Source organism: Myotis daubentonii, chromosome 4 (assembly GCF_963259705.1).
Source record: "Myotis daubentonii chromosome 4, mMyoDau2.1, whole genome shotgun sequence".
Lineage (NCBI taxonomy): Eukaryota > Metazoa > Chordata > Mammalia > Chiroptera > Vespertilionidae > Myotis > Myotis daubentonii.
In genome coordinates, this window is record NC_081843.1 from 25814933 (window position 1) to 25828887 (window position 13955).

General features: G+C 53.4%; 1 protein-coding gene across 2 annotated transcripts in view; it reads left to right on the forward strand.

Annotated features, from left to right (window-relative positions):
• ABCC1 (ATP binding cassette subfamily C member 1) overlaps positions 1 to 13955 on the forward strand; it is a 146297-nt gene that overhangs the window by 117018 nt on the left and 15324 nt on the right. Inside the window, exons 20-24 of one of the 2 annotated variants that reach the window (XM_059693270.1) lie at positions 3692 to 3721; positions 6504 to 6594; positions 8648 to 8780; positions 11305 to 11512; positions 13529 to 13839. In XM_059693270.1, coding sequence (XP_059549253.1) covers positions 3692 to 3721; positions 6504 to 6594; positions 8648 to 8780; positions 11305 to 11512; positions 13529 to 13839 — 773 coding nt within the window. The remainder of the gene's footprint in view (positions 1 to 3691; positions 3722 to 6503; positions 6595 to 8647; positions 8781 to 11304; positions 11513 to 13528; positions 13840 to 13955) is intronic. The other variant, XM_059693271.1, reaches the window with a different exon arrangement.

Consider the following 13955-nt stretch of genomic DNA (forward strand, 5'->3'; position numbering starts at 1 on the left):
ATCTATTTATTAGTTGAACATTTTTGAGTTGGTTCCACTCTTTGGATATTATGAATAGTGCCACTATGCACCCTAGTTTTAAAAGTTTGTGTATTATTATTATTACTATTTTTTGCCAGCATGAGATAGCGAACCCTCCCTTCAGCTTTTAAACTCCCTGGTTGGAATGAGTTTCCACATGTTCATGCTCCTGTGGTTGGAAAGTTCTGCCTTAAGTCTAGCCTGTTTTCTTCTTGCTGCAAAGTCTCCTACCTCTGAGCCCGAGTCAAGCCAAAGTTACATGATGGGTGGGGGCTACTTCGAGACCACTTTGTTTCACCAAACTGCTTGGTGGCTACAGTTAGGCAAAAATAACCCTCTGTGCTTTCCAAAGCAACATGCATTGGTTAAACTGAGTCTTTACCCCAGAATGAGGTCCCTCTCCACTTTCTATCCAGGTGAGCAGGGACCGTCCTTACACTCTGTTGGCCACAGATGGCTTTTTTTCCATTCCTCCCCAGCTGCAGGCATATCCAAAGCAGTTTTTGCAGAACATGGAACGCTGCCAATTTCTTTTTTCCTCTCTCTCTCTCTCTCTCTCTCTCTCTCTCTCTCTCTCTCTCTCTCTCTCTCTCTCGTGCACGTGTCAGCTACTATCCACCACCCTAGCACCACTGTGGGCTCACTTCCCCAATTCAGCCACCCAGCCTCCTGCCGGGTGGGATACAGAAGTCCTCTGTCCCTGTGTCTGAAATCAAACTGGGCGCCACCCCCCCCCTCTTTCTTCCTCCCTGGAAGGCCCAGCGATAAGGGTTTAGTCTCGCTTAGCCAGCTCCAAGCGCCAGTGACCTTGGATTTGTTTGAACCGCATTCTTGGCTCCGTCTAAAGGGAAACTTTTCCCCCTGGTTGGCTTAACTGGGTCTTTTTTAGAACGCCCAGGCTGGGGGGTGAGGGAGGGGGATGTGGTTTGGGGGTTCTTTCTCTTCGGGATAGGGAAGGGGGAGGTGTAACAGGAGCCAGGCTTGGGGCGGGGAGATGTTCCTCCCCAGGAAGTTCATTATGCTGAATTCTAGGATGCTTTTTTTTTTTTTGGGTGGCAAAGAGATTTACAAATTGGCTCAAAACCTTTGTACCTGGAAGGTGAAGAACATTTTTATTTGCTCTGGTTCCTTTATTAGGAACCTAAAACCAGAGCAGTGGTTTTCACCAGGGAACATTGGTGCCTTTCAGGGAAACTTGGCAACGTCCGTAGACGTGTCTGGTTGTCACTACCGGGATTGGGGGGTGGGTACTCCCAGGATCTAGTGGGCAGAGACCAGAGATGCTGTTAAACACCCGGCAGTGCACAGCACACCTCCTCCGCCCACTAGTGGCAGAGCATCACCCGGCCCACAGGCGGTGAGAAACCCACTCTGCTCCGAGGACAGGCCGCCCAGGCCCTCCCCTGGTTTTCTTGGGAGAAAGACCTTGATTCCGACAACGTGTCCACTTTTCAGAACCTTGTTGGAAGTTTCTTTTTTCCCTATCGCAAATGTTTGCTGCTTTTCTTTGTACTGATTATAAATCACTATGGGCTGATTGTAGACAATAGCAAACGGCAGAAACGCAAAGAGCCTCCTCCTCCCACTCTCCCACCACCAGAGAGGAGGGGCTGTGCTGGCCTGGGCCTCCTTCCCACCGGCTCTCTTTTCATCAGTTCTCCTGCCCCTCTTCTTACGTATTTTTTCTTTAACATCAGATCATAAGCGCCTCCCCCTATTACAAAAATCTATCTTAAAGGCCACCAGGCGCTGGAGAGTCTGAGCACATTCCTCCCTGCTGCCCGCAGGGGCCTGTTTCTTCCTCTCCGGAGCGTGAAGGACCTTCAGGGCCCAGTGGAGGGGTTGGTTCAGGGATGCAGCCAGTCACTTCCCTTTTTGGTCAAAAGTGAGGCGTTGATTGTAGAGCAGCGACTGGGATCCTTCCCTTGAGGGAGGCTGGCCCGCTGGCCCTTGCCCAAGCGGAGTTCCAGAACCTTCTTGAGTAAAGGCCGTGTTGCTGGGATAAACAGTGAGCCTGAGAGGTGCCCGCCCTGAGGGCCAGCAGCTGGCTGAGCGCACAGCCCAGGCAGCGCACAAGTGGTTCAAGGGCAGGGACGCCGCCGGGCAACCTGGTGCTTAGGCACACTCAAGGAGCAGTCACTGAATTACATGTCTTGTCTTTGCTTAAAAACAAAACAAAACCAGAATCACTATTTCATGGCATCTTTGGTTTTCCCCCTACCCTGCTTTGTCTTATTTTCTTTTTTGTGGTATTTTCTTTGTAGTAAATTCTGAATCTGCTCATTTGTTTATTGTCTCTGTCTGCCCTTTAGCATTTAAGCTCCATGAGGACTTTTTGGTTCCCTCTGGACGGGGAACAATGACTGTCACATAGTAGACACTCAATAAATGTGTTCAGTGAGTGAATGAACTTCCCCTTGATGGCTGAGGTCATGCCCTCTGTAAGTCCGTATAAGGTCTCTGGGCTTTGGACATTAACTCAGCTGCATAAATAGCCCAGATTTGAAAGCGAGATGAGCTGATTTTACCATTTCTCTCAGGGCTGGTTTAGAAGCCGGCTCTGAGGGTCCGGGCTCTGCGATGGCACCACTGTGGCCGATGTGGTGCCCTTCTGGCACTGGAAGGATAGCCATTCACCTGCTCATCTGTCACCTGCTCATCCAGTTGCACAGCATACCTGTGCCTTGCCTGGCACTTGAGCCACTGTGTGGCATGGTGCCCCTTGAATTGTGCAGGGCACCTCCTGTATACGCTTACACGCCATTGGATGTTCCGGTGCTGGGATAGAGCAGTGGGTAAACCCAGTCCAGCCCACAGTTCGATGGGGAGACACACACTAAGTAATCAAGGACATCATGGTGTTGGAGGCAAGCATGGGAGGCTGTGAGAACCCCAAGAAGGGTCCCCATCCTAGCCTAGGAGGGTCTGAGATGATTCCTGAGCCAAGTTACCTTCTCTTCCCCACTTCTCAGCTCCATGTGCAGCTGGCTCAGAGGAGGGTTTGTTGTTGTTGTTGTTTTTAATATATATTGATTTCAGGGAGGGAGAGGGAGAAAGAGATAGAAACGTCAATGATGAGAGAGAAACACTTATTGGCTGCCTCCTGCACGCCCCCTACTGGGGATCGAGCCTGTAACCCAGGCATGTGCCCTTGACTGGAATCGAACCCGGGACCCTTCAGTCCACAGGCCAATGCTCTATCCTCTGAGCCAAACGACTAGGACTCAGAGGGAGGTTCTTGAGTCCTCTCGGAACTAAAGGCTGTGAGCTGGAGCTGCGGCCTCTGCTGCCTCCTGGCTGCCAGGCCTGCCCTGCCCTGCCCTGCCCTGCCCGCTGTAATACTTTTCTTCCCTCTGCTGCCATGAAACAGCTGTGAAGACGGAAGGTTGTCTGCCCTTTTTATGTTTAAACTCTCACAGTTATAGCTTTTAGAGAAAGGGGTTGGCCTCATGCAGTGTGCTTGTCAGGGATCGCTCCCCGTCTCCCCCCCCCCCCTCCAACACGTGGAGCAGGGAAACTGAGGCACAAATGCAGCAGGTCCCTCAGCCATCCTTGCCCCTCACCCTTAAGGGAACACATCCATCCACCCCCTCTGGGCATTTAAATGGGGGCTTAGGGAGGGTGTTTTGCCTCGGTTCTTAACACTTTCTTGGATCTTGTGAATTCCCAGGCAGCAAAGTGGTGGACGAGGAGGAGGAAGGTCAGTGGCGTGGGGTAGAGCTGCCTGTGCTTGCAGCACGAGGCTATGGGCGGCCTTGCCCTGCTGCTGCATGCCTGCGCGGGGCCTGGAGCGGCTGCTCTCCCACCCCTTCCCTTGTTCGTCCAACAAACAGTTATTGGGCACCTACTCTGTTCCAGGCTTTCCGGCGGGCACCCGGGGATACAGTTAGAACCTCCAGCTCTCCCGCTCGTCGGCTGGGAGACCGTGGCCGAGCATCACTGTCTCATCAGTTAGGGGACCGTGCGTGACCAGCACACCTTGCCGGAGATCCTGGTTGTGACATGCCTGGCACACGGTAGATGGGCCATGAATGCCAGCAGTTTGATTAGGGCTGATTATTTCATTATTATGCCACTCATACCTTCTGGGCCGGGTCAAGCCCTTGGAGGCCACCACAGTGCAGTGATGAGCTAAGTCACTGACAAAGTGGTGCAGGTGTCTGTGGGCGCCCAGCGGACGGATGTCCTCTAGTGAATTTCAGCCAGCAAGGCTGCTCTCCCCCTGGACATGTAAAGGCCTGACTGGCCGCTGGAGCAGACCCATACCTCCTGCCTTCTATGACCAGCGCTGTGTGGCTGCAGGTCAGACAGAGGGCCAGCCACTTCACAACAAGGTGTTGACTGGAAGGACCCCAGGTAGCTCAGAAACCAAAGGCAAGCCCGGACAACAGGACGCAAGAGATGAGAACGCTGGGGACGAGATTTCTTTGGGACAATCAGTTGGGTCTTTCTTTGGTCCTTGGGGGGCCAGTGATGGTTCAGGGTCCTGGGAGAGGGGTTCTGATGGGCTGGCCTTAGGCAGCCTCCCCTCCTTGGCTGAGGACGCCAGGGCACCCTGATGGATGAGCCTGCCAAGACCACAGGAAGAGGGGGAGGGCTAATCCCCTGGGAGAAGGCAGATGGGACGCTGGGCCCACACACGTTCACAGTGCCCTTCATAGACTCTCAGTCCCTCCCCGGGCAGAGGAGAATTCTCCAGCCGCCCCAGTGGGCGGGTGTATCACCCTGTGGGCTAATTGGGCTGAGAAGGGGAGGCAGCCACACGGGGCCACGGTGGGGGCTCCCGCCTAGTCTTGGGGCTGGTGCTGAGTGAGGAGCAGGAGGGGAAGAGGAGGTTGTGGCTTACGGAGGGCGGAGGGCGGCCTGGGCAGCCAGGCTCTCTGAAGCACCCGCCCGCAGGAATGGTGTCTCAGCATGGAACTCCCCCTCACCCCAGGAATGAGGTGTTTCAGCACCCCCGCCCCTGCCCAGACGCAGACGATCATACCGGCCTGGCCCTATGCTGTGCAGGCATGGGCGCACTGGCTGCACGCGGCTGCACGGACGTCCTGCCTGCGACCACGCTTCCTGTTTGTTTGTTTAGTTTCTTTTTTTAATTAAAAACAAAGGCACTGACAGCAAGGAAAATGTTTGAAGCAGCGATTCTCAGTCCTGGCTGGGTGCCAGACTCTGTAGAGCACGTTTAAAGTGCAGGTGACACGCACACAGTGGCGCCTTGGACTTACCGAGCGCCACCTTCCTGCCTGTGCAGAGAGGAGCTGTCCTTCCTCCCACTGTACAGCTGTGGCAGGTGAGGCTGAGAGTTCACTTCCCCGGGACACACAACCAGGAAGTGAGAGAGCACTCCCCGCCCGGCTGTGCTCTGACCCGGCACAGGAGGGACCAGGTCTCCCTGCACAGTCAGTGCAGGCCCCTGCCCTGGGCACCCCGGGGGTGGGTTCAGAGCCAGGATTGAGAATCGGCATGGAACTCCCCCTCATCCCAAGCTTCTGTCTTCCTTGTCTTCCCGTGGCTGTCACCCCAGAGCCGGCCTTTCTGGATCCTGCTTCTGCGCATGTCTCATCAGCATGTTCCCAGGGTCACCCTGGCTGCGTATTGATCCCCTGTTGTGACTTCTCTCCTGCATCCCTCCCCTCCTCCTCTGGGGTCATCCCTGTGGGGTCCTACCGTCGTGCTTGTCTCTCTCCCCCAGCATGAGAGGGAGGACATCACAGAGGAGTTGGGGTGATCAGTGTCTTGCTGAGTAGTTGGGAGGGTTAAAGGGGACGATGTATTTCAGCACAGCACAGCCGCCGCCACCCCATTGTTAAATGTTAGCGTCACTGTCAAGGTTACAGTGATTAGAGTGATGGGTGGGTACCTCCTGGGATTGGGTGGACATCCGGCTGGTGTCCATGGTGGCCGTATCAGTTATTAAAATACTTCCTTACAGTTGGGGAAGCTACCGCCCCAGGTACCCCCTACCCCGGACCTTCTGGACCATCTCATGATTAGGCAGCCAAAGGGTTAACTCCCGGCACGACAAGGTACCCTGGGACCTGATTGGCTGGTGCCTCTGTCAAACCGGGTTGCTATTTATTTTGAGTATCATTCCTGCTTGGGGACCAGAGGGCTGTGCCCCCCCCCACACCCCTCATTCCCTCACATCCTGGCCCCATTGGCCAAGCTCCATGCAGCAGGGCACTGTCAGCTGAACTGGGTTGTACCCTTTGCTGCTGGCACAGGGCACCTGCTCAGGCCCAGCACCCTCCTCTAATGGGGCTGTCGCAAAGCATCACCCCTGCCCCGAGGGAACTAGTAGTTCGCTCCTGTGCCCACCCCCTTGGGAGCCTGTTGGTGGCCCCACAGGCAGGCCTTGCTTTTTGAGCTTCCTGGAGGCTAGGTTGTTCTGCCATCTCCCTCCCAAGCGACAGGTTTTCCTCATCTTTGCTTGTGGCATTAGCTCTTGAAACCATGATTCCCCCTTCTCTGTCTTGTGCCAGGATTAGCAGGCGTGAGCGGTCCAGGGAAAGAGACGAAGCAGATGGAGAATGGCATGGTGGTGACGGATGCTGCGAGGAAGCAACCGCAGAGGTAAGCGCAGCGAGGGAGGCACCGAATTTCTGCCCCGCCTGTGGGGAGAAGGGAGGTACAGGGTGCCAGTGGCTTGGCTCCACCTACCAAAAAAGGCCTTCAGCTCTCCAGGGTCGTGCAAGTAGAGGCTTTCTGCCTCCCCCTCTCCCCCCAAATCCTCCGGGAACCTCATTTTCCTGAGCACAGAGGCCTGAAGGGAGAGCCTGGCACTGTTCCCCCAGGTGGCATGATCCACACAGGCCTTTTGATTTAACCATCAGTCTGCACTTCTGACACCCAAGCTCCCTACATGGTGTGGATTTTTGCTCAGTTTGCTCTGAGGGGCCTGGAGGGTTGAGGCGTTAAGAACCAGCATTCAATTAAAATTAGTCACAGTAATAGTAACTGCTGTGTTTGATGCACCATTAGGACCCAGACACAGTGGCATTAGGCACCCCCTCTCCTGGTTCCTCCCATCCTGGCCCCATTAGCCAAGCTCCGTGCAGCAGGGCACTATTGAACCATCCATTGAACCTGGAGGTTGTTACTGCCATCTTCCCATTTTACAGATGAGCAAACTGAGAGCTCCCCACAGGTTATACAGCTAGAGAGAAGCTGAGCTAGGATTTGAGCCCAAGTCCAGCCTCTGAGCCCCTGCCCCTAACTTCTACACTTTGCTGCTTTAAAGGAGGTTGCATTTGGTGAGATCATTGGGTATTTGGAGGAGCCTCATTCCATGGACTTCGTTGCTTAACCTCTCTGTGCCTCGGTTTCCTCAGCTGTCACATGGGGTCTGCAGTGTACTTGCTACATGGGATTGTAGTAAGGCTTACCTGATACGGTGCCTGTGAAGCACCGGGGACCGTGCCCTGTGCCCCCAGCACTCAGTCATTCCTGGACGAGCGGGGCTGCCGGGACCTGCTTCTTCTGGGGGTGGGGGTGGGGCATTTCACAGAAATGGGGCTGGAAGGAGATTGGCATGAGCAGCTCTGCCCTCAGAACCCTGGGCACAGCACCCTCCTGGACTCACGTTTCTATCTCAAGGACAGGTGGGAGGATTTCCTTCTTTGTCAGTGCACCTGTTGAGGTGGGGAGCTGGACGTATGTGTGTAAAGCTTAGAGCCACGCCCAGAGTCACACAGGGGGCCTGGGGGTGCTGCCAGGTTCAGGAGGGCGGCTGGCATCACTAGTCACAGTGGCTGAAGCAGCCGAGAGGGGTTGTGCCTGCAGGTGGTCCTGGGAACAGGGGCAGGTGATGGTGGTATGCAGACCAGAGAGAGCCTGGGCAGACTGAGCAGAAACATGCAGGACACTGGGGCATTCATTTCCCGTTGCTACATAGCACATTACCACACACTTCGCGGTTTGTCATCTCATGGTTTCTGTGTCTTGGGGGGTCCAGATGTGGCTCAGCTAGTTCCTCTGCTCAGTGTCTCTCACAGGCTGTCGCTGAGGTGTCAGCCAGGATGGGGTCTTATCTGAAGGCTCAGCTGAGATCGATCTGCTTCCTGCAGCTGTTGGCAAGACTCACTTGCTCATTTCCTAACTGACCGTGGGCTGGAGGCCACCTTAGCTCCCTGCTCCCAGCACCTCCAGCCCCGGTGCTTGCTTCATTGAGGCAGGCAAACCAAGAAGGCAGGAGGGTCAGTAACCTGGGTTTTATTCCATCACCTTTGCCCGTGTGGGTCTGAGCCGTGGCTGAGAGAGGGGGTGTGCCTGTGTTCTCATGAACATGTGCGTGTGTGCGCGCACACACACACACACACACACACACACACAATGTCATTCCCCAATGCTGTAGGTCCCTGGGGGCAGGACTGCCTCAAGGGGGAAAGAGTCCTGGGTCACCTGATCTGTGATGACCTGTGATGGTCTTCAAAAGCTGATGACCACTGGTGGCAAGAAAATGCTGTTTGCAGAATCCCTGCGTAAAGAGCGCTTCTTTCATGGGGCCCCTACCCTCTCTGGGTTCATCTGTAAAATCTGAAGCTTGAACTGGGTCAGTACTTTGTTGGGACCGCCGTCCCTGCCCAAGGCTTCCATTGGCTGACACCACGTGCCTTGCTTTCCCCAGACAGCTCAGCAACTCCTCCTCCTACAGCGGGGACGCCAGCCGGCACCACGGCAGCACTGCCGAGCTGCAGAAGGCCGGGGCCAAGGAGGACACCTGGAAGATGATGGAGGCCGACAAGGCTCAGACAGGGCAGGTGAGGCTGGCTCCCTAAATGAGGACGCTGGTGGGTGTGTGTGGCTCCCCAGTGCGTGCTGGTCCCGTGCAGAGGACTGTGTGTTAACACCTGTCTTCCTCACAGGAGCCTGTAAAAGTATTGTCTTAAATGCTGGAAACAGAGGCCTAAGAGCCTAGGTGACTCACCCGGGGTCGCAGCTGAGTGGCAGTTGACTCCAGGGTTGTCATGTATGGTCTCTGCTGTCCTTGCTGCCGCCTCCTTTGAGCTGCTGGGGGCCTCTCATTAAGGGTAGGCAACCTGGTTGCTCTTAAGCCAGGGCTTCCCATCATGCAGGGTTCCATTTATGTGAGGTGATTGCAGACACGGTGCTGAGGAATATTAAGGAAAGAAAGTTTTCACTTCTCTTCCAGCCCTTAGTACACCAGTGAGAAAGTTACCTAGCTCGTCTTGAATACGTGTCTTAGTCCGTTCGGGCTGCTATAACAGGATAGATTGGGTGGCTTTGAAACAATACACACTTATTGTTCACACCTCTGGCGGCTGGCAAGTCCAGGATCAAGATACCGGCAGATTTGGTATCTGGTGAGGACCCACTTCCTTGTGCATTCCTGGTTCATAGAGGGCCATCTTCTTCCCATGTCCTCATGTGGCAGAAGGGGCTGGGAGCTCGCTGGGGCCTCCATCCGTAAGAGCACTAATCCCATTCGCCTTCATGAAGCTGATCACCTCTCAAAGGCCCCACTCCTAGTGCCATCACATAGGCATTCCGGGGACACACAAACATTCCGTCTCTAGCACTAACAATTGCTAACTTTTCTTTGTAATAAACAGCGTGGGCCGAGACCGGTTTGGCTCAGTGGATGGAGCGTCGGCCTGCGGACTGAGGGGTCCCAGGTTCAATTCCGGTCAAGGGCATGTGCCTGGGTTGCGGGCACATACCCAGTGGGGGATGTGCAGGAGGCGGCTGATCGATGTTTCTCTCCCATCGATGTTTCTGGCTCTCTGTCTCTCTCCCTTCCTCTCTGTAAAAAATCAATAAAATATATTAAAAAAAAATAATAAAAAAAAATAAAAAAATAAACAGCGTGGGTTTAAAGCGCGCCTGCGCGCGCGCTCTCTCTCTCTCTCTCTCTCTCTCTCTCTCTCTCTCTATATATATATATATATATATATATATATATATATATATATATACACACACACACGCACACACACACACACACACACACACATATATATATACATATATACATATATATATACACACACACACATATATATTTTACAATCATCTATATTGTCCAAGGGTCACTAATCAGTAATTTTTCACTTGTGGCAATGATCAAAGTTTTGTTTAAATCCTCACCTAAGGATATATTTTTCATTGATTCTAGAGAGAGGAAGGGAGAAGGGGAGAGAAACATAAATCGGTTGCCTCACCCATGCATTCTGACTGGGGATCAAACCTGAAACCTGGGTACATACCCTGACTGGGAGTCAAACCTGAGACCCTTCAGTACACGGGACAACACTCCAACCACTGAGCCACACCAGCCAGGGCCAGAATTTATTTTTAAATATAAATGTGGTTATATGTTGGTTTTTTTAAAAAATAGGGAATAGAGTTTCTAAAATAAGTACACAAAGAAAAATAACCAACCCCCGAAAGGTGGTACGGTACCATGTGAGGGTGGGGCACTCAGACCCACCTGGACATATCAGAATCTCCTGGGACCCTCTGTTTCCAGCCTGTCCCCTCCCTGCCATCACATCTGTGGCTGACGACAGAGGTGGCTGTCGTGTGTCCTCCCCCCTTGCTCTCACTGACCCTCCAGGGAGCCAGAGAAATGACCCTGAATCGAGCACTTGAGAAAGAAGGGCCAGAGATGCCAGGCCCATTTAATCCCCATTGAATCCCACCCCCAGAGCAGGTGGTCTCAGCATCACCTGCATTTATATTTGTGCACAGGGAGAACGGAGACAGGGAGGGAGTGTCAGTTGCCAAAGTGAAGCGGGGTCCAGCCCACCCGGCCACTTCTGCCTCCCACGCTGCCTCGTCCCCTGCTCGTGAGGAGGGTCCCCGAGCCCCTCGGGGTCATGCAGGGACGGCAGCCAGCGCAGCTGTGAGGAACCAAGGGGTGCGACGTGCTCTTTACTCTGACGCCCTCTGCCCGCTCTTTGAGTTTGAAGAACAGAAAAAAGGAAACACTCAGTTATACCCCAGAGCTCTGACCCCTCACTGCTACCTTTCAACCAGCCTGTAATTCAGACATGACCTTGATGACCCAAAATTCAGCCTTAAAGGCTTGACAAGACAGCGAGGCCATGCACGAGGAAAGAGGCCGGAGCCCGTTGAAACCAAGCCCTGCGGGGCAAGGACCTGGACTTGGTCTGCTGCTGACTTCCTTTGTCAAATAACGGTGGGGAGGGCAGGGCGGGGGGGGCATGTCAAGGATATGAGCTCAGGTGGAGGCCTGACAGCAGGTGCTGACCCTGGTGGGTGTGGTGCCTTGTGTAAAACGCCTCCTTTCCCCGGCTCCAGGTCAAGCTCTCCGTGTACTGGGACTACATGAAGGCCATTGGACTTTTCATCTCCTTTCTGAGCATCTTCCTTTTCTTGTGTAACCACGTTGCCGCCCTGTCCTCCAACTATTGGCTCAGTCTCTGGACTGATGACCCCATCGTCAACGGGACCCAGGAGCACACTAAAGTCCGGCTGAGCGTCTATGGAGCCCTGGGCATCTCTCAAGGTGGGAGCCGCCCCTCTGCACCCTCCCCCATCCCACCTGATTTTGGCACTTGGAACCACTTTTCTGTCTTGTTAGAGAACTGGTCCCTACTTGTCAGGGTTTTATAGAACCCCCCCCCCACCCCCAACCAAGACAAACCCAGAAGAACAGTACCTGACACACAGTAAACATTCAAATATTTTGAAGGCTTTGTTTCACATGGCCCTAGGAGATAGAGGAGAGCGCCAGTGTGCCCATTTTATAGATGAGGAAAGTTGAGGAAGAGAGTCCACCTGGAGCATTAATGGGCCAGGGTCCTTGCCCCTTGGTGCATCTGTACAGTTTCATTTGTGGGCTTTTCCCTGCTGTCTGAGGGTGGGGATTCTTAGCACATGTAGTGTCAGCCCCTCCGGGACATGTGGCAATGTCTGGAGATCCGTGTGGTTGTTACAACTTCTGAGGGTGCTACTGGGTCTAGAGACCAGGGATGTTGCTAAGCATCCTGCACTGCAAAGCACAGATCCCACAACGGAATTATCCAGCACCACATGTCAACAGTGAGAGGTTGAGAAACCCTCCTGTATGCCCTTCTTGTGGTCCCATGAGAGTTCCCAAACCACAGCGTTAAGACTAACAGCTAGTGTTTACTGAGCACTTACCTGGTGCCTGGTTCTGTCCTAAACACCTTTACGTGTTTTGACTTGTTTTACCCTTGCAGCAATCTCACGAGGTAGGAGCTAATATTTTCCCCATTTTAGAGATGCAGAAACTGAGGTCCAGAGGGATTAAGTAAGGTGCCCTAAGTCACATGCTAACAGGTGGCAGAGCTGGCATTGAATGAGGTAGTCTGGCTCGGAGCCCGTGCTCTTAACCACTACGCTACATGCTACACAGTACACTAGGTATGTGTTTATGTGCTCATCAAAACTGTTTATATATACACACATGTACATTCAATGCCTAGGCACATAGTGTGTACAATAGGTATACACATATTTGACATTCTTGAGCACCTTTTGTGCACCAAGCACATAGCTGGGTAGGCCCCTTGCATTTGACATTGCTATAAATAGTGTCCCATGTTACAGATGGGGAAGCTGAGGTGCAAAGAGGTTAAGTGACTTGCGGAAGCCCCACACCTGGTAGGTGACAGAGACAAGGTCTGACAGTGTTGGCTCCAGAGCCTGTCATTTTAGTCCCGCCTCTTGCAATCGCCTCTCTGCAGAGAATGGGTGCCCTTCGTGGCTTGTTTGGAGGAGTCACAGTTGCCTCTTGAACTCCAGGAGATGGCTTTGGAAAAACCCAGAAGAGCAAACATGAATTTCTTAAGTTTCTCAGTCCCTGCAACGCCCTCCTAGGGCAAAGGACTATGGACTCCAAATTATAATTGAGGGGAGGTGGTGCACAGAGTGTGCTGTTTATCTGGGCCCACACAGCAGCAGTGTCTACTCTAGCTGTGCTGTCCTGTAGTGGCCGTCTTTGGCCATGGGTAACTATTGAATTTCAATTCATTAAATTGAAGTAATAGTAAACATTCAGTCGTTCCCTGCACTTGCCACATTTCAGGTGCTCAGCAGCCACATGTGGTTCATGGCTACTCCATTGGACAGTACAGATGTAGGATGTTTCCGTCATCACAGAAAGTTCCATTGGATGGGGCTGGTCTAGAGTTCGGCCAACAGCTTGAGAGCATGAGCGGGAGCAGGCTGCCAGGATTAAACCCCATCTCTGCTTCTAATTGGCTGAGAATATTGAAGGTGGAGGAATTCACCTGAGTTTCAGTTTCCTCATCTGTGAAATGGGTAGTTATCTGATTTATACAGAGTTGTCATAAAGATTAGATACTTGTAAAACTTCAGTATGGTGCTTAGCTCATAGTAAGTGCTCAATAAATAATAGCCGTTATCATCATCAGTATTATTATTATTATAGCTGGGAACCCCGCCCTGCTTCGTCCACATGGTCGCATGGCCACTCGTCCCAGCCCCCAGCTTGGCCCCTCTCCCACTGTGGAGTTTAATGCGGGAATGTTTGCAGGGCTTGCGGTCTTTGGCTACTCCATGGCGCTGTCCATCGGGGGCATCTTCGCCTCCCGCCGCCTGCACCTGGACCTGCTGCATAATGTCCTGTGGTCGCCCATGAGCTTCTTCGAGCGGACGCCCAGTGGGAACCTGGTGAACCGCTTCTCCAAGGAGATGGACACGGTGGACTCCATGATCCCGCAGGTCATCAAGATGTTCATGGGCTCCCTGTTCAACGTCATTGGCGCCTGCATCATCATCCTGCTGGCCACGCCCATCGCCGCTGTCATCATCCCGCCCCTGGGCCTCATCTACTTCTTCGTCCAGGTGAGAGGGGGGCTGTTGGTGTCTGGAAGAAGCCCTGCTGTGTGTCGGGCTCCCCTGAGCACAGGGCTCGGCCCTCGCTCCGGTTCCCTCTGGAGCTGCGGGGGGTTTGCTGGGGG